The sequence below is a fragment of the Pocillopora verrucosa genome, chromosome 5, assembly GCF_036669915.1.
Source record: "Pocillopora verrucosa isolate sample1 chromosome 5, ASM3666991v2, whole genome shotgun sequence".
Lineage (NCBI taxonomy): Eukaryota > Metazoa > Cnidaria > Anthozoa > Scleractinia > Pocilloporidae > Pocillopora > Pocillopora verrucosa.
This window is the reverse complement of record NC_089316.1, coordinates 1,960,054-1,979,603: the sequence shown is the minus strand read 5'-3', so window position 1 is coordinate 1,979,603 and position 19,550 is coordinate 1,960,054. Positions and strand designations below refer to the sequence as shown.

Here is a 19,550-nt window from a genome sequence, read left to right as displayed (position 1 = left end):
TGTCCCCAGACCTCTCGATCAAACGTTTAGCCCGACTTCAGTTTTTCCTACATCTCGTTATCTCGTCACTATTACAAAATGTGGTCCATCACAACGGTCATTACCGATGAAACTTAACTTCAGAATGAAATATTTTCCAGTACTTAAACTTTAAACATTACTGCGCTTTACTGGGAAAATCACTCTCATATTCAGAGTTGCAAATGTTATGAAGCTCTCCAGATGATCAAAATGGCTATCTATCTGTACTAATCCCGACCGACAACTGACAAGGTGTTTGTTGATATAAATGGGGAGTTGGTCTGTACCAAGCGGAGAATCGTGACTTCTGTCATTTGCTACCTTGGAAACCAAAGTCAGGCAAAAATTTATTTGAAAACAGACTTATATACTTTTTATTTATGATTCAAGAAGAATTTAATTATATTACTTTGCTGTCAATGAAATTTGTTATTTTACTAGATGAAACTTATTAAGGATTTAAAACTGATTCATCCTTAGGAAAAAACCGACGCTATTTGAAACCCTTTAAAGCTAATGATCACTCTATCAATTATCGTCTTTGTTGTTGGCGCTCTCTTAAACCAGCGTGAAAAGAAGACATTTTTCGTTATCCTGCTGTTTCATGCTATTGATGCCTAAGAATTTTATCCGAAATTGACTTTTGTTCCTTCACTTACATTTTTTTTCTATTTGTGTTTCAAACATTGAAAACGCAATTCACGGCCACATTCATCGAGCAAACGAAAAGATAGTATTACCAATGAATAAATTTTCGCTACCATCAAAACTCTTTAATTAAAATTGTTTTCGTCGAACCAAATTCAATGAAGTTTGTACTTGGCTGAAATAAAATTTTCTGTGTCTGTTGACAAAGTAAGAAAATTATTATTCGAGTGGTATGGTCTCTCCAACAAACCGTATATACTATATATTATTATTTTAACAGTAGCAGTTGCAATTTAAAAGTAATGCTGAATTAGTTATATTTTTGTGGGAAACAAGATATTGACATCCGGTTCTGATAAGTGTCCAAATGGGAGCAAAAAGTAAACTTCCTTCCAATGAGTTGTCTCATTTCATTTTTAGCTTGAGTACTTTTCACACCCAAACGTTCTCCTCGATGAGTTGGAAAAACAGTCTAGAACTGATAATCTGTCGGAGAAAAGCTTTAAAAGTAATTACCCAGAACCCAAGGGAGGATACTGTTCAATTTTTTTGTGAAAAGTACAGCATGTTGGTTTATTCAGTGTTAACATCGTGGACTTTTTAATTAAAATATTAAATTAAAGGGGTTAAATTGAGCTTTTAGCGTAAAAGAAATGCGTCAGTTCTGATGCAAATTACAAAAAAAAAAAGTGTCTTTGTTTGTGACATGAGCAAACTTTGCAGTCTGGAACATTCGGTTTATTGAACAAGGAATTATTTGATTTTAAGGAAGCGACGAGGTGTTCAAAATTGCATGGCTGAAGAATTGTTCCAAGAAAAATTGAGATCCAGCTAGCATTTTCTCTTCTCAAGAAGCTGTAGACGTAGTTAAAGCCAGTGCGTTGTTTCGTCCACAAAACAGAGTGACAGAGAGAAACAATACAAGGACTGATGAGGACAAGTTTCATTTTATTTTTTATCGATGAAAGACTCACCTGACGTTGGCCGTCAAGGAAGATGAGCATGTGGGCAGGTCGAAAACAAAAACTCAAACAAACGCAGTTATTTCTACATTTGTGTCGCTTTCGCTAAAACGAACTGAACTGGACAAAATCTTAAGAGGTGAGGCATTTGAGGAGAGAGGAATGAAACTTTTCAAAAGAGGCTTCTTTGTTTTTCGACTTTTTTTTGTCGAGTTAAATAATCGAACACTTATTCGCTGTTAATTTGTTATAATTCATATCATATTTTGAAGAATACGAGCATCGGCGAGTACAGCCATGACGGATCGTTCACTTTCGTTAGTTTGCGTGGAATCGTTCATGTTTCTCATCATCAACATTGCAGCAATCATTGGGAACACGTTTGTCGTTGCTGCCATTTCAAGAAACAGGGATCTTCGAAAAATTACTCACTGCTACATTTTAACCTTGGCAATTTCTGATTTGTTCGTCGCAGTCACTTGTATGCCGTTAACTTTGGGTGCTTCCCTGAAAGGTCGCTGGCTTTACAGTGACATCACATGCCAGCTTCAAGGTCACGTGATGCAAGTGTGGGCGTGTTTTTCTTTGACAATCGTGTCAGTGACCGCCATTAATCGATATTATCGCGTTGTGCGACCCATTCGTTACAGAAAAATCTTCACCAAGCGATTTACGCTGGTAACTACGATCTCCCCTCTCGTTATTTGGGCGTGTCTGGACATCGGAATGATGTCTGTTATGGACGCCCGTTTTAAATTTGCCCCGCATTTTTTCTGCACGCCTTATCTCACAAACAAGCTCATGAAGAGAGCTGTTGCTTTGCCTATTTATCTTTCGTTTATCGTAGTCGCCCTGTTCGTAGTTCTGATTTGCTATTTCAAGGTTTATCGCGTTGTTCGTAGACATGTGATTCTGGTTCGGCCAAATATTGTAGGAGCATCGTTTCAACCCGGAAATGAGAACAAACTTTCTTGTCGCGTCGATGAGATCAATGCTACAAAAATGGTTTTCGTTATAATTATGGTCAACTTCCTTCTCTGGATTCCAGTTTGTATAATCGGTGCGCTGTATTTTTGCGACATTGTTATGCCAAAATGGACGCATTTGATGTATGATTACTTGATGTTCATAACAGCTGCGACAAATCCGCTGATTTACGGACTCATGAACAAGGCTTTTAGGGACGAGTATCTTCGAATTTTGAAGTGCAAGAGGAGCGCGAACAACATCAGCTAGTTTGGCAGATTTTGGAACTGTGTAACACACTGAGTTCTACAACAGGTGATGTCTAGGTTACTCCCACAACATGAAGTGAGGAGTAAAAAAGCCTCACGTCTGAGTTACTAGAAACTTGTGTCGTGACGTTTGGCCACATTTTTTAACCTGTGTTCTTATAGAATGCAATGACAAATTAAAGAAATTAATGGTGCCTTAAATATAGCATTTAGAGTTAATAAAGTTCCCGTCAGTTAATTATTTACAGTTTTTTTAGATTTTTTTTGTCTCTGTTCGTGTTTTTTTTTTCATCAGCGCTCAGAACATTTTTGCCACTGACTTTGTTTCTCTTAAATCAAAAAAAAAAAAAATATATATATATATATATATATGCTTTCGACTGTATGCTGTTTTAGTGTACTTGAGTGATTATGTTTTGCATAGTCTTCTTTGACAACAGAAACTGTACAATTAAAAGTTTAATTCGGGAAAAACCACAGGAACCCATGAGTTCATATTGGAACGATGGTTTGCCAAAAAAATTCATTGACTGAAAAGGCTCTCTGAAATTTCATTTCAGATTCAAGTTCAGTTTAATTCGGGAAAAGCCGCAGGAATCCATGAGAGGGCTGTCAGTTTACGATCGAACACATTCAGTTCTTTCTAAAGACTTGAACTGACTCTCTATTCAAAGAGATCAAACAGAGTCTCAATGTGTGTCATAAACAGTTCAACAAAACAACTCATGGATTAAAAAAGCACTCTGAAACCTCATTACAAGTTCAAGTTCAAGTTTCTTTTTTGTCGCTATGAATGAAAGTACTGGTGAAATGATGAAATGAAACCGTCAGCGTGGAAGCTATTGAGAAACTACAGGGTTTTTCTTTTCAATGATGGTCTTCCACTATATTATCTATCATTCACAATTTAACATTAGAATAAAAAAGAAATCAATGGTATATGTCAACCGGAACTAATGCAATATTTAAAAAAAAACCCATAAGTTTGTAGGTTTAAAAAGGTTAAAACTAAATAAGTGAAAAATAGCAATTAAAAAAGCTTCCGGTTTCATTCTCAGTTCGTCTTGCTTTGACAATATTCCCATTACAAATTTTCCATTTCCTTTAATTTAGATTGCAAGAAGATCACCATAGCAATCAATAATAATAGTGTTCGTGCCTGAGGTTCTAATTCGATTCGAGAGAAGGAGCATTTATTTTCACCTCTGTTACTGAAACATATACTCTGCCCATGCGTCAGTTTTGCCACTGAATGACTTTTGATGTTTTGGCAGGTTTATTGTTTTAAACATCTTCACCGTGATTAACTAGTCTAATAAAAACATATGCCCTTGATCTAAAATTAACTCTTCAAACCACAATATTAAATCTGCAGTTAGCTGTTATGACTTTCCTTGAAAACTCGATCAAAAAAAAAATCGGTGTCATACCCTGATGAGACTCTGTGGGAGATAAGTTCAACTTTTTCATCTCCAATGTTTTAAAATGAGTCAGTGTTGATTTACAATCGCTTGTGAAGACTTTTTTTGGCCCAAGATATTATAACTATTGAGAATAATGGAGAAATCCTCAGCAGCTTTTTATCAAGACAAACTAAAAGAGGGACTACTCTATTTAAAATCTAGCTCACCCGAAGAAAAGTAAACATCTAAACGTGTTAAAACAAATAGTCCATTCTTCAAGATATTTTTAAAAGCAGACTGGTGATTTTTTTAACTACTTTCCACAAAGCTTTACTCTGGTTCTTCTTCCACTAAAATATGTTTTTCCTTTCCATTTCTAGCGCTGCTTCCAACACTGGTGATGAAAAAGCGATCCTCACCCCATATACCGGGAAAAGGTGTCAGTCTTCGCGGTGGATTATCTTCGTTGCTCCTCGACGGCTTTTTTCGTGGTATCATCGGAGAAGCTTCGAAAAACGAAGCACTTTTCGTTGGTGACAAACTTATGTTCTCGCTTACTGGCGATGATGGTGGAGCTATCACGATCAGTCCTTTTTTGGGCATCAAACTAGGAAAGGTGGTAAATCCCTGAGATCGCTCTAGATTCTTCTCGTTCGAGTTTGCTTTGATGTCAAGGCATGGAAGAGATTCTTTTGCTTCTGTTTGCAGGTTGTGTCCTTTCCCCTGTTTTCGTTTCAAAAACGATCTTGATTCGTGGAATATCAAAGGGAATCTTGTCTTTTGAAGGTCGTTCTTTGACTTCATGCATATGTCTTGAGTTAAGACATAATGCTTACTTTCTTCCACTCTCTTTAAAACAGAATCGCTCGTAATTTCATCATATCTGCTCTTGTCATAGCTGGCTTGCTTTGGAGACCTTTTTCGTTTCCTTCTTCTCTGCCCTTGATCTTTAACAAATGAGCGGGACTTTCTTAACTTCTGACCGGCTGAGCCTTGTTCATCCTCCTCAGACGGATATGAAACCTTTTCCATATCGGTTTGAATCTCGATGACGTGAGATACCCTCGAAGTCTTCGCTTTCAAAGAATAACTGATTGCACTTCGCAACAACTTGCCCTAAAGTATTAGTATCTCTTTTTACCCCGCCTCTGAGTCAAAAAGAGAAAACTCATGCCTCTAACAGCGTGTTACGCGAGCGGCTTTTAATCCTAGCAAATGCTTTTGTCGAGAACTTGAATAGCAGGTTTACAATTAATCGAAATTTTTTAAACTTTGTTCATTAGCTGTAACTGAAATGTTGAGTCATGTTTGTACGTAACAAAGCCACTAGCAAGTATTTAGAGCGTAGCAACTCTGGTAATTCAATTGTCGTAATTATCCTAAGCTGCAAACGACTTTGACTTCACACATTTCAGTTGTAAGTTTAGTTACGCATTTCCTCGTCAAATCACGTATTCTGGTACAACATTGTTTAAGATTTATGCATGTAAGTCAGTAGATTTCTTAAATTTGCGTTATCCTGTACATTTCTCGATCAACTGATCTTTGAACCAATTACAGCTCAGATCGAGTTACTTTCAACTTAAGGTCAAGAGTACCTCCAAAATGCTTGGATTTTGCTGAGCCTTGCTTTGTGATTGGCCAACCAAACTTACAAAACCCTTCCAATTAGATGAAAAACCAAAACTACCTGTGACTTGATCAGTGTGGTTTTCTCACGCTTCACGTAGTTTGCTTTTTCGTGCCTTGAATTCTCACCTTTTCTTTGTAATAGTTTCCTATTGTTTGGCCTTTGTAGCCTTGTTTAAAAAGCAGAACTGTTTTACAAGGGTGTCTCTTAAAAAAACACTTCCCCTGTCCTATTAAAAACTTGTTTCTGTTACAAGTTGAAATATACATAGAATTTTTGCTAGACTGATGCACAGTCCTGAGCAAGTGATTTGATAATAAGCTCGGTTACAAAACTCATCGTTGATGTTCGAGAAAAAACAATTTATTTTAAGTAAACTAATTCCTTACTTTATTTCTGCCAGTTCATTAGTGCAACCAGCAGCGATTCTGCATCAAATAAGTTCTGATTCGACATGACGCCCATTAATTCAAATCCTTTTGATTCACCCTACTTAATGACTTTCTGCATCTAACAGGCGAGCGAAGTCCATCCGAATTTCTGCGTAACGCTTGCGAGTTTTGACGACTTTTCTTTGTTAATAAATGAATAGAGTTCAATTCCCTTTTATCCGACATCCTTTTACCATCTGAATGGATCGGTAATTCAGGAAAGCAAGATCCGAGAGTCTCGACCGGGCGAGGTTGTTTGAAGTCACAACCATTTACCATCTTCTTAAACGCAGTATTTGTTAACAAAGGTAACGAACTTGAGCTTTTCAAGAAAGGCGCACAAGAAACGGCAGTTTTATGTTTTGATGTAAAGTGCGTTTCTCTCAAAGGTGGTAATAAAATTTCCGTAACTTTACAAGCGCTCGCTATTCCCTCGTTATAACTGGAATCGTTTCTTAGTTTACATGCGTCAATATGTGGTAGTTTGACACTCATTTTGGGTTCTTCACTTTCCTGACCAGAAAAAACACTTAGTTCCTCTTGTTCCAACATAGAATTGAAACGAGAACCTTGTGGCGATCTTGCCGTCGTTTCTTGTCCTGACAAAACAAACTTAGAATCTTTCGACACGTATTTCCTTTCTTCAGAAGACGATACCTTGTCGCCTTTTAAATCGTTCATCTCTTCCATTTCTGCCTCAATCATCTGCACTTTCTCTTCAATGATGTATCCTAAATCTCTTGTGAAGTCCTGATCTGTTGCTCTGTCGAAAGCTTATTTATTTAAATACTTCCAGTCGACGAGGAAACATTTTTGCGTTTCCCATAAGTGTTCGAGCAGCAGACTTATTTCTTGTACAAATTGAAACTTAATTTTTATGATATGAAAGGCAGATAAAACATAAACAATTTCAAGCGAAGCTCAAATATATTGCTTCACCCAGAACCTTGTACAACAACAATTATGTACAATTTGTATTTTGCCTAGCGACAAGTTGCTGGAGGCAGACGTCTGCAACTTACAAAAGCTTTCATGAAAACAAAACAGATCATTAACACGTTTGATCTAAAGCAATATAATTAGATGACAAGGTCTGGCTTTAATGATTACAGAGGAATAGACAAGGGGAGGGGATGTGATTACAGATACAGAAAACTATCTATAAATCGACAGTAAATTAGCGCAAAAAAAAAAACGAAAAGAAAACAGAAAAATAGCGATTACTTAACAATGGTTTAACACTGGCTTGTGATAGACGGGAAAACCAACAAGACGTTCCGACAGAATGCCGGATGGTCAGAGATTAATGATGCAATTTGTGATGAAATAAATTTCATTTGATCTGCGGATTGAAAATCAAATAAAGCTATGAACCTCGCAGGCAAACTGCAATCTTAGAAAATTTTGCTTCGGTCCCAACATATGGCTTCGTATCTCAGTTGAAAGAAGCGTCCAAGTAGGATCTAGTAGGCCTGGGTTCGCATCCCGTCGAGGCGTTAATTTTTTTCAGGGTTCCGGCGAGGATCATGGCTTTCGTTGAAGGTATGATGATTGGCTAAAAGCGCCCGTAAAACCCGAGGAGAAAGACGTTTGGCGAACGATTTACATCATATTTTAATTGGCAGACGCAAAAATGGTCGAGCTGAGTTTGAAACATTAAAACGATAATAAGGAATTACCCGAGAACAATAACTCAGCGAAAAAGACACTCTTTAAGGTGGGAATTCATCAGACAAATGAAAGCTTAGCCGCCTTTCATACAATAAAGTGTCAGAAATTATTGTTGATCGGGAAATTCTGGCGGCTACTCAGCTATTTCTCCGCATTTGTCGAGATAAACCCGAAAACAAAACGTGAACTCTGAGTCAATTTCAAACACAAAACGTCTTTATTTTTCTTATAAAATGATAACGTCAATAACGCCAAGTTAGGAATACAAATTATAAGCTGTTACAAAAAGTTTTCTGTACAATATGAATAAACAAAACTTTTATAGAGATAGCTTGAAATAGCTACAAAACCCATGGACTCTTAACTCAAACATCCAGCACAGAAATCTGCTTGCTCGATGTAACTGAAAGAAAGTCTACCATATCCAAATCTTTGAAGAATTTCAACGTCAATTCTTAATACTTAACAAATACCTAACAAAAACAAGGTCTTTGCTCAGTTGATCAATTGAAATTAACAATTAAATTATACTCGGAGAAACTGAAATTAAACTTTTTGAGAATACCTGATTCTATCTATCAGGCAACCGTAAAGCTTTTTAATATCCACGACTCCAGGGGCGGGGAGACTTACTAAAGGGGGGGGGGGGGGGAGGGGAAGGGGAAGGGGAGGGGAGGACTAAGTATTGTGATAACTACGTATAGTATTTAACTACTGACAGCTGAATGACCTTCAGAGGTCAACAATGTTAAGGAAAGTTTTATAAAACACACACAATTTACAACTGCTTTCGTACAACGTTCGTTACTGGTTACTCACAAATGTTTTCAAATAAGGAACACGTTATCGTCGGCCACCATGATTTGATTTGCATCTTGCATGACTTGTAACGCACTCTCGATTTCCTCGTCACGGAATGCCTTGTCACGTTTTACAGACTCCTTCACGGTGGTCAGCGGTAGAGTCTGGGCATGCGCCGAAGAGAAGGCCTTCAACAAAGCGGCTTTGAATTCACTGAGTCTGAGAGCAAATAGATTTGATAAAAAATTAATGATCAATAAACTGCCAAGAATGAGGTGAGTTGGAGGTTTAAAAAAGAACAAAAACACATCGAAATGAGTTTTTTTTGACAGAAAATCATTTACTGACCACCCTCTGCTAGGTTGAAGTTAAAATAATTATTTCACAATATTTTTAGATTTTAGTCATTTTTTTGGTGCAAAACTACCCTTAAGTTAAAGGGGACTACAAAACATTCATACGATGAGGAAGGAAAAAAAGGGCAACGGTAAACCAAGGAGGCTCGAGGATATTTAATAATGAAAAATATTACGAACTGAAAAGGAAAAAATTCAAAAGTTTGGCTAATTTTTTTTTAAATATGCAAACCCCTAAAGAGTAATTTTCAAGCAAAAATGTAAGTAATAGTCCTGACCTAACATTAAATTCACACAATGACATAACAAGGTGTACAAAGCAAACACTTAAAATACTTTACTTTGGGATCTTTGTTTACCTTTCAGACGAAAGAGAAACAGGAGTTCTGTCATCACTTGTATCCATGGCTTCTTCAGTGCCACTGCTTTTGGTTGAACGACGACTTTTCATTCTCTCTACAACATCTGAGGCAACAATAAAGCAACGAAAAATAATTATACCTAATGACTAATACTTCATAATGTAGGCCCTCTTTTTGTAGTTTTTACGAAAGCTTACCTCCGGTTTCTTGTTCTCCGTCATCGCCGTCAAAATCATACGGGTCGCCATCTCCATCGCCTCTATCTTTCTTTGCTACTTTCTGTTTCTTGGCTTGTGATTTAGTGGCTCTACAACAGAAATAATAATTAAACCCAAGGAATTGAATATTCTCCTGATTCTGACACAACTGCTGTTGAGAATTTAAAGAAACTGAGAGCGGGCAAAGATTGGAAAATTCTAGGAAAGTTGTCAAAAAAAAATTTGGTGCTTCAAGAAATGCGAACCCAAATATGGGGCGCTAACCCAGTTATAGGGTGTATTCAGTGGAGTTATGTTTCCTACAGCGAGTTTTGTTTTACGTTGCTTTTGTTGGTCTATTTCCTTTTCTTTCATTCTTTTTTTCACAGCTCTTACGTTCTGGATGTTCTTTGCTGTGATTGGCTGGTTTGACTTTCTTCTTCTTGTTCTTCCTCTTCCTCTTCTTCACCAGATTCCTCCTCAGAATCTTTCTTCCTTTTGTTCTTTTCTCTCTTCTCCACCTGGAAAGAAAAGAGACCTTCTCAAGAGAAAATATATACATGTAACTCAACGGTAAGGCTAATTAATTGACACTGATATGGGAAACGTTTTTCGTCATTAATGTCCATTTGACTGGTTGTCAGAGAATATGAGGTTTGCGATGTGAATATTCAATTTACGATGTTGTAGAACCATCAGAATTACTCTGCCTTTATGAAACTCGACCAAAAATGCTGCATTATCGTCGCACATGTCTTCACACGAAATTTGAAATTTTGATTTGAAAATGCTCCGTTCAATTTAAAACTCTTCGTTGTGACTATAAGCACGTATGACATATTTGCTTCAAAACAATTTTTGATGGTTACCTTGTGAAAGTACGCAAATGACACCATATCAATTGCAGCACCAGCATCGTCCTAAAAAAATGACAGTGGTTAGATTTCCCAGAGACTCGCCGTTGTGATTACACTGTTTTCTTACACTAAACGAAATCTGCTGTAACATATAATTTTAAAGTACTCACCTCCTCGATAGTCTTGCTCATTCTTGCCTTAGCATGTGCTGTGGCCAAACGAATCATTGTTTCCAGAGTTCGTGCAGTAACAGGCATTGTCTGTGAAGAAAACGTCATACAATGAGTTAAACTTGTATAAAGTGGCAGGAATAACAAAAGGGATTTTCTGTTAAGTTAAAAGAGGAATTTTAAGAATGCGTGGTATGCTTCGAATGTAAATCGACTCTAAATCAGAAAATACAAATAAATAAATAAATAAATAATGGACAGATTGATTTATTTTCATATTTGTTTTATAAGCTGCATACCTTAGCCTTCTCATTTCCAACGTTCTCCTGGTCTCTCAGAGCTGAATAGCTTTTGGAAATTTTGTCTGCTGCTTGTTTTGTCAAGCGAGGCTAAGACAGAAAACACAACAAATGAAAAACACATCCCTTGAACACTTGGGCAAAACTCTCTAAAGTGGTTGACTTCCTTCAAAAAAGGTTACAGCAAAATAAATTAACCCTTTAATTCCCAGTAGCGATTAACACGCAACTTCTCCCCATAATATCCATACATCATCCAGCAAAAACGTAATGAGAATACTCAGACTCATCAAGTAGAAGTTGTCAATTTGATCTAACACCAAATTCTCATAACTAATTTACAAGGAAATGTGTAGTAACTAGAGGGGAGAATTAACAATTAGATCTTGGGAGTTAAAGGATTACGCGGAGGAAGAAAAAAGATGAAACGGTGGTAGGAGCCATCATCCACTTCTAATGTGGTGAGGGTTCCATTCCCACACTTGACGTCACATGTGTTTGTTGCTGGCTCTCACCCTGTCTTCTAGGGTATTTCTCTAAAAGTCCAACGTTTTTTCCTTCCTTCCATCCTTCCTTTATAATCTAAATTCCAATCAAACCCAAACACAGTAGACAAAGAACCACTCAATGAATGCCTTGCTACACTCTACCTTCTTCTGTGTATCAGTTATTAAGCATGATAGCAGATTTAGCACATTTTATTGCAGTATGGTTTCTGCTAACCTTGATGCCTTTAGCTACATGAATGTATTTCTTCATAAATGCCATTGACACATATTTCTCCCTGAAAGACAACCAAGAACAAAATTCATATCATCTCAAAGTGTCTCAATCTTAAGAACGTCTTTCCGTTGTAAACCTAAAGATTTTTTTTTCATTTCGGATTGCAAAATAATTAAGTTCTACCAGACGCATAGGTCAACTTACTTGCGATCTTTACGCTTTCCATGCAACATTGCATCATACTTCTCATAGATTGGTGTGTCTGTCTCCTCATCCTCTGCCTCTGGGTCTTGTGTGGCTAGAGTCTCTGTTGTTACTCCAAATGGTAAAGCTGAACAGGAAATCCCAATAATAAAAGTTTAAAAAAAACTCTGATTGAAGCTGTGGACTAACTAGTGTAGGGGGTCAGGGAGCAGCATAGGAGAGAGAAGGGAATAGGGCGAGAAATGAGGAATTTGTTAAGATAAGAGAAAATGAGAAATGAGAGAACTGCATAGCTATAAAGATTCATTTGTTAATCATTGTTCTGCAGTGTTTTTTGTGTTGAAAGGCAGAAGACAAGACTAAATGCTGGATGTAGGGGAGGGAAGCTTTAGAAAGGAGGAGATAGGAGATTGAAACTCATCTGCCACCAACAAAGGTAATTTTTCAAAACCTTGTTTTAAGCTCTACAATGAATATTTAGAATAAATCATAATGTATGTTGTAAATAATTGCCTAAGAAATTACTCCTAAAGATTCATAACAATCAAAAACTGCTGCTTGTAGAAAGTTTTCCAAACACTACTCACCCTCCCCTTCCTGTTCCCCCGGTTTTCTGTATCGATGCATCCTCAGTACGTGGTCAGAAATTTTACGGTCATTTTCAGGATCCATCTACAACGAAAACAAGTGAAATAGGTTAACCCTTTAACCCCTATGAGTGACTAACATCTACTCTCTCCTTACAACATCACCCCTAAATCAAACATCAAGGTCATGAGAATAAAGGAAATGATCACCAACTAAAGAAGCTCTTGATCGTTGAACAAATTCTCCTCATCAGCATCTTACAAAATGTATAGAGAACAGTATGGAGAATATGCTTTCTGATGTTAGGGTGTAAGGGGTTAATAGATATGATTTTGCTCAAAACAACTCATGAGATCATCCTCCCTTTAACTTACATTGAGGTAAAGAACAGTTACACGGCATCAAAGATGAATTCAAGAAATGAATGCTTTCAGATAAGGAGGGAAAAACAGATACTCTTCTGTGTCCACTGAATGCACCCTGTTTATAAAAGGTAGCAGGTTGTGGTGCTGGTTAATTTGTTAACTATTGGCAGAAAACAGCACCCTGCTAAACTGATAAGGAGGTCAGGGAAGGCAGCCTACCATGGAATTGCACCCATCCCCCCAAAGATTTGATATGATTCATGGAAAGAAAACTATCTCTCCCAAATGGGATCTTTCTATCATCATCTTAGCCAATTCTGTCATGAAAAATTGTTAATGCATAGAGAATAAGGTTTTGGAATCACATTCATTGACTACAATGACTTTTTTCAAAGCTTGCCTTACCTGATCAAGCACAATAAATAACAAATCAAAACGAGACAGAAGAGAATCCTGCATTCCAATGTTGTCCATAGGATTTTTGTACTCATCATACTGCATGAAGAAAAGAAACAAAGAGAAAAGTGATCAAAAATCACTCTAACATTCAGTCCGTCAGTCAGTGTTACAGAGAGTCAGTTAGTCAAACAGTCAAATAGTCAGCTTGTTAGTCTGCCATTCAGTCAGTTAGCCAGCATGTCAGTCTGTTAGTCCATCAGTCAGTCAGTCTCTGTCGGTTTGTCAGCCCGCCAGTCAGTCAGTAAGCCAGCCATTCATTCTATTGGTCCATCAGTTAGTCAGTCAGTCTTTCTGTCAGTTTGTCAGTCTGCCAGTCAGTCAGATGGCCAGTCTTTATGTCAGTCAATCTCTGTCAGTTTGTCAGTCTGCCAGTCAGTCAGTCTGTTAGTCCATCAGTCAGTCAATTTTTCAGTCATGGTCATAGCATCTGTCTGTCTGTCTGTCAGTCAGTCAAATTGTTTGTCATCCATTCAGTTGGCAAGTCTGTCTGTCAGCCACCAAATGAGCCAGTTGGTTAAATAGTCATTTGGTATGTCAGTTGATCAGCAAGTCTTCATCAGGTTTATAACAACTCTTACCCTGCCATAAACTGGGTTAGCAGCTGCAAGAACAGAGCAACGTGCATTAAGCTTTGCATGGATTCCAGCCTTTGAAATAGTGACTCTTCCCTGTTCCATCACTTCATGTATGGCTGTGCGATCAAGGTCACTCATCTGTGGATTGAAGGAAAAAAAATTTAGAAACTTAGAAAGATCACCATATCCAATCTTTAAATCACATTGGCTTAAGAATTTCTTTTTCTCTGCATTTCTAAACTAGCAGATGCTTCAAAAATTAAAATTTTTCAGAAAAAAAAGTGTCTTTAAAATACATATCACATTTATAATCCATAACAAATCACCTAACAGAACTCAATATTACCTTGTCAAACTCGTCAATGCAGACAACTCCTCTGTCAGCAAGCACCATAGCACCTGCTTCCAATCGGCGTTCACCTAGAAAATAAATTTATTACATACTAGTTCTTACACACTGATCACTTCCTGGCAAATGCTCAAAAAAATAGGTGTCATTAATAATTTGTAAGCCAAATGTCTTCTTCAAGGTATGCCAATTCTCAAGGAGATGTGTCAAGATTTCAGCATCTTGAAAAATTCTACCTAATATTTCAAGCTTTTCCAGTGTAGCTCCTTCGGAACCAAATGTAAGCTCTTATTTGAGCAACAGTCACCAATAAGGTGAGAACTGGATTAAATACTGCACATGACCTGTTTTACCTGTTTCGGGGTCTGTAGTAACAGCTGCAGTCAAACCAACTCCTGACGAACCCCGCCCAGTGGTTGGAATGGCACGTGGGGCAGAGTGGAGGACATACCTGAACAAGACAAATTTGATGAATTCTCACACAATTTCATCTATGCATTGACACAGAGACACTTGTGGGAACAAGGTTACATTTAAGCATTAAAAAAAAAAACAGTTTTATTTGATTCGAGTCATTTGTAAAGTAAACTGATTGAGAAGCTTCTCCTACACTCTCAGATATTTCTCAGATAAAACACCAACAATATTACATTTTAACTGTTAAATAAACAAACTGGAAAAAAAGTCGAGTAAAAATTATGAGTTTTCCCTTACCTTAACATCTGTGACTTAGCAGTAGATGGATCACCAATCAGCAGAACATTAATGTCCCTGCAAAAATAATGAAAAAAAACCAATTTGATTAGAGATTGTGACCACAAAATATAAACGGCTAAGAATATATGAAAGTCATATTTGAACTGCGGATAAAGACATGAATGAAAGTGATCCTCGCAGTAATGTGCACTACTTAAGCAGTAGTGAAAATAAGGCCTGAAAAAAAAAAAAAAAAATTCAAGCCTGTACAGGATTTGAACCCATGACCTCTGTGATACCAGTATCACAGAGGTTACGGGTTCAAATCCCATACAGGCCTGAATTTTTTTCAGGCCTTTTTTTCACTACTGCTCAAGTAGTGCACATTACTGCGAGGATCACTTTCATTCACACCACAAAATATATCTAACCCTTTCACTCCCATGAGTGACCAAGACAGAATTTCTCCTTACAATATCAATACAATATCAACCAGATAAGTGGTGAGAATAAAGAAAAATATCAATTTGGGGATAATTAGTTGATGCAATAATCTAAACTAATGTTATAAGAATTGTATGGTTGACAGTAAGGAGAATTACAAATTTGATCTCGGAGTTAAAGGGTTAAAGTTAATAATGGTCAAGAGAACATTAACAAAGAAAACAGCAATTAGATCTTCACTCTCACATTCAAAATACCAAAAAAGGAAAAAAAAACCCTTATTTTCAACCATTAATCTCAATCAATTTCAAAAATCTACTGAAAAGCAAGTAGGTATAGGCCACATGTACCCTCTCAGTCTTGTGCCATTTTCCAAGACTTTCTCTGTTCCTCCCAACAGCAGACATAACACTGCTCTCTTAATGTACTCATGTCCATGAATAGATGGAGCTAAGGACTGGGCAAGCATTTCAAATACATCCTGTAAAAAAACATAGAGTTAAATATGATAATTTTTTAATGTATTTCCAACTTAAAATAAAGAATGTGATAGGCAAACTTTTTTATTTATTAGTGTTTTCAAACCTTCTTGCGACGACTGAACTTCTTAATGTTGGACACATCAGCAGCAGAAAAATTTGGAGCAATTTCCTTACTCAATACATGGATGTGGTTAGCAATAAGAACAGTTCTGTGTTGAAAATAAAACAGAAATACCATTATAAATTTTACAAAAAAGCAAAGGCAGTTGTTCTTTATTCCACTCAAGAGTGGACCAAGAGTAACCAAGACAGAATTTCTTCTTACAACACTGATACGATATCAAGCAGACAAGGGATAGGAATAAAGAGAAAATATCCATGAGGGGATTATTGGTTGATCCAATACCAAATTCTCCAAACTAACATCATAATAGTTAAATGGCAAATGGTAAGGAGAATTACTAATGAGATAATAGTGAAAGTGTTAAAGGAAAGCTCTTTTGTTAAGGCATTATTACTACCTAAATGTTCCAGGGGTGAATCCAGCTCTCTTTGATGGAAGGCAACGATACATTCCAACAACTTGTACTCTGTCACCAGGCTAGGGGGGAATAAAACCAAGCTCAGGCATTGAAAGTTAAAACTTCTTCAAACTATTCTCAAAAATTTTGATGAAATTGTACAGCCATAACAATATGTACCTTGCACTTATCTACCAAGTCATTATCAGAAATGATGTCCACTGAGCGAGGAAGCTGTCCTGCTGGAGCTTTCTCAGGCATTTCCTGAGTGAAATAATTACATGCATACATAAATAAAATTCTACAGGTGCCTCTATAGGCATGAATCAAAGGTATGGTTTGAGCAGAGTTGGTAGCAAATTGTGACTAGACTAGTTATATACCTCCATTTCAGTTCAACCTTTGAACTCTGAGGAATGACCAAAGAGAAATTTCTCTCTACAACATTAACTACATTTTAAATCAAAATGGTCATGAGAAGAGAGAAAAGTATTGATTTGAGCATACTGTTTGACTATAAATACAGAATTCTCAGAGCTAAAATGATTGAAAATGTGTACAAAAATATGTGGAATAATAATATTGCCATTACAATAAGTTTTAATGATGCAGTCAGGTACAAAAAGTTAGACAAGTGTACTTTATCTCAAACAAGAAGAAAAAAGTTAGGTGATCAGTTACAAGTGAGTTTAAGCCATATGTATAATAAATGATTATCACAAGAGCATCTCTATAGTTGTACCTGAATTGTAAATGTCTGATGATCTTTGTAGGTTGATAAACCATACTCAGTCTCCAGCGGATTACCATCTTCATCCTAAAGAAACAAGATAAATTTCTATCAAAATGAAATTACCATAATAGAATGGATTAATAGTAGATGCTAATCACTAATCAATTAGGATTTAAAGGATTAAACAGCAAATGAATGACATAGGTTACCTTTGTTGGATAGACAGAACTTGTTGGGAAGGCATCCAGAGAAGTCAGGTCTGTGTACCTACGAACCAAAGTCTTCTTGGTCTGAGGACAGTAATGAACACTACGTACAACTTTAGGCCTCACAAGTGAACCTGGAAAATAAGATAAAAAAAAAACAAATTAGAACTACAACACCTGTGGTTGCATGTCTTCTGGAATGTTTGACAGTGGACAAAGCCCGGCTCAAATCAGCTCAAACTAAACACATAAACCCTTTACACCCTAACATCAGTATGCATATTCTTTATACTATACTATATACATTTCCTAACGTACTGACAAGTAGAATTTGTTCAACAATCCACAGCCTCTTTAGTTGTTGACCATTTCCTTTATTCTCATGAATTCAAGGGTGATATTGTAAGCTGAAATAAGATGCTGGTCTGTTAATAATGATTAATTAATAATGAGATCTTGGGAGTGAAAGGGTTAAAAACGACTGTAACAATCAACATTTAACTTACACTTAGTGACAATTCCCTCCACACAGACCATGTTCCCGATAAAACGAGCAGAAAGTGACCTAGGAGTTACATGCTTTGCACCAAAGCTACAAAAAAGAAAAAAAATATTTTCAACTAAACTAATATGCGCTACTGCTCCACTTTGCATAATTTAAGGTGAATATAGCCTCTATTCAAAAACAATCAATAAAAGTACCTTCCGTCAAATCCAATAAAGAACTCTTCATTTTTTCTGCCGTAAGCTGTATCTGCAGAGCTCACAAACTCCTTTAGGGCATTCTAAAGAGGGCAAATGTAACTCTTAAATAATAAAACACCAGTTTTAAATGTATTTTGATATTTTGATCAATGAATAAGATTGAAAATAAAAATTAAGAATTTAAAGAAATACCTGAAATGCGATTAACTCCTCAAAGGAATTGTTGAGAATTCTGAAAAAATTAAAAGAATATCAATTCAGTAATTATTAAGTGTTCTCAGGGGGTAATCATGAGAGAATAGTTTGAGCCAGGAGATTTCCAAACTAACCCATTCACTCTCAAGATCTCATTGGTAATTTCCTCTAATTTCTGCCATACAATTCTTATTATGTGAATTTGGTGAATTTGGTATTGGATCAATTAATAATCCCCTAAAAGTGATATTTTCCTGTATTCTTAACACTTGTCTGCTTCATATTGTATTGATATTGTGAGGAGAAATTGTCTTGGTCACTCTTAGGAGTCAAAGTGTTGAGGAAGTCAAACATAAGCCATGCAAAACAAAAAAATATATAGATGTAGTCTCACAAGGGTCTTGATCTCAACTCGCTGCACCTCTTGTAACTTTTTTATTAGGGAATTCATTCAAAATTATGGTAGGATTTTATAACTAAAAATACTTTAATGGTCTAAACTCACTCAACAGCTCTTTTCTCGTTTTTTCTCCTCAGATCATTAATGTTAACAATCAATCTGCATTCATTTCTGCTTATCATGTCACGAACTTTGCCATGATAAATTCCTTGATCCTCCTACGAGAACAACAATACATATTAAGGCTTAAAAGCCATTGAAACCACTTAAATTCGGCATCAGGAAAAGATGCCCTGTATACATGACCCATAAATGTAGTTAAGGTATAAGCGATCATTTCACTAAAAGATGCCAAGATAGGTTCCACGATGGAGATCGACAGAAATTGTTGATGGTGAAAATCATGCAAATAATGTCGTGTACAGGAATTAAAATTTCCCGGGAACTGAACATGTGATGTTGTATAAACCTTTCATCGGCATGGATGTCTCTAACATTTTACTGAAAAAAAAATAGCAAGCTAACAGTCACAAATTCATCACTAAAAGTAAAAAAAAATTATGCACCGACTGAAATGTGCGGACATACTAACGGAAATCAATCAGAAATGGTGTGTTCACCATGTGCGAGACAAGCTCTTTCGCACAGCTAGACTACACGCAGGATTTGATCCAAAAATAATCAACCCTCTACTCACATCGTCATCCAGGAAGTCGAGATACTCTCGTTGGAGTTGCCGTAGGTACTGTTCATTGTCCAAAGCCATAATGTAGTGCCACGATCTGTCCAAATTTTGTGCTCTTTATCGCCAGAAGTTACCTGATCAAAGCTTCGACTTGCAAGCAACTGTTTGACCACGTGA

General features: G+C 36.7%; 2 protein-coding genes across 2 annotated transcripts; one reads left to right on the top strand and one right to left on the bottom strand.

The window, feature by feature from the left end:
* The first annotated feature begins 1,430 nt into the window (after positions 1 to 1,430).
* LOC131781592 (melatonin receptor type 1A-like) lies at positions 1,431 to 3,090 on the top strand. The gene is made up of 2 exons (XM_059098285.2): positions 1,431 to 1,770; positions 1,904 to 3,090. Exon 2 carries the CDS (start codon positions 1,929 to 1,931, stop codon positions 2,865 to 2,867), a length of 939 nt encoding a protein of 312 aa, XP_058954268.1. The 5' UTR covers positions 1,431 to 1,770; positions 1,904 to 1,928; the 3' UTR covers positions 2,868 to 3,090.
* A 5,117-nt stretch (positions 3,091 to 8,207) lies between these two features.
* On the bottom strand, positions 8,208 to 19,533 carry LOC131781558 (DNA replication licensing factor MCM3-like). The gene is made up of 26 exons (XM_059098243.2): positions 19,386 to 19,533; positions 18,794 to 18,906; positions 18,286 to 18,325; positions 18,091 to 18,173; positions 17,895 to 17,980; positions 17,392 to 17,522; positions 17,192 to 17,266; positions 16,630 to 16,713; positions 16,450 to 16,529; positions 16,032 to 16,137; positions 15,797 to 15,927; positions 15,021 to 15,077; positions 14,660 to 14,757; positions 14,304 to 14,377; positions 13,961 to 14,095; positions 13,329 to 13,418; positions 12,558 to 12,642; positions 11,971 to 12,097; positions 11,767 to 11,827; positions 11,044 to 11,133; positions 10,745 to 10,834; positions 10,587 to 10,637; positions 10,114 to 10,238; positions 9,718 to 9,827; positions 9,518 to 9,623; positions 8,208 to 9,021 (listed from the first exon to the last, which is right to left on the bottom strand). The coding sequence occupies exons 1-26, from the start codon at positions 19,452 to 19,454 to the stop codon at positions 8,829 to 8,831; spliced, it is 2,490 nt and encodes an 829-aa protein (XP_058954226.2). The 5' UTR covers positions 19,455 to 19,533; the 3' UTR covers positions 8,208 to 8,828.
* Positions 19,534 to 19,550: the final 17 nt, after the last annotated feature.

What these genes read in the sequence shown, in the direction of transcription:
- LOC131781592 (XM_059098285.2), top strand. Translation starts at nt 1,929, where the DNA reads ATGACGGATCGTTCACTTTCGTTAGTTTGCGTGGAATCGTTCATGTTT.
- LOC131781558 (XM_059098243.2), bottom strand. Translation starts at nt 19,454, where the DNA reads ATGGCTTTGGACAATGAACAGTACCTACGGCAACTCCAACGAGAGTAT. An exon ending in GCATTGACGAGTTTGACAAG is followed by an intron (nt 14,096 to 14,303) that starts GTAATATTGAGT and finishes TTCAATCCACAG; the next exon opens with ATGAGTGACCTTGATCGCAC. An exon ending in CAGCAAAGAACATCCAGAAC is followed by an intron (nt 9,828 to 10,113) that starts GTAAGAGCTGTG and finishes TTTCTGTTGTAG; the next exon opens with AGCCACTAAATCACAAGCCA.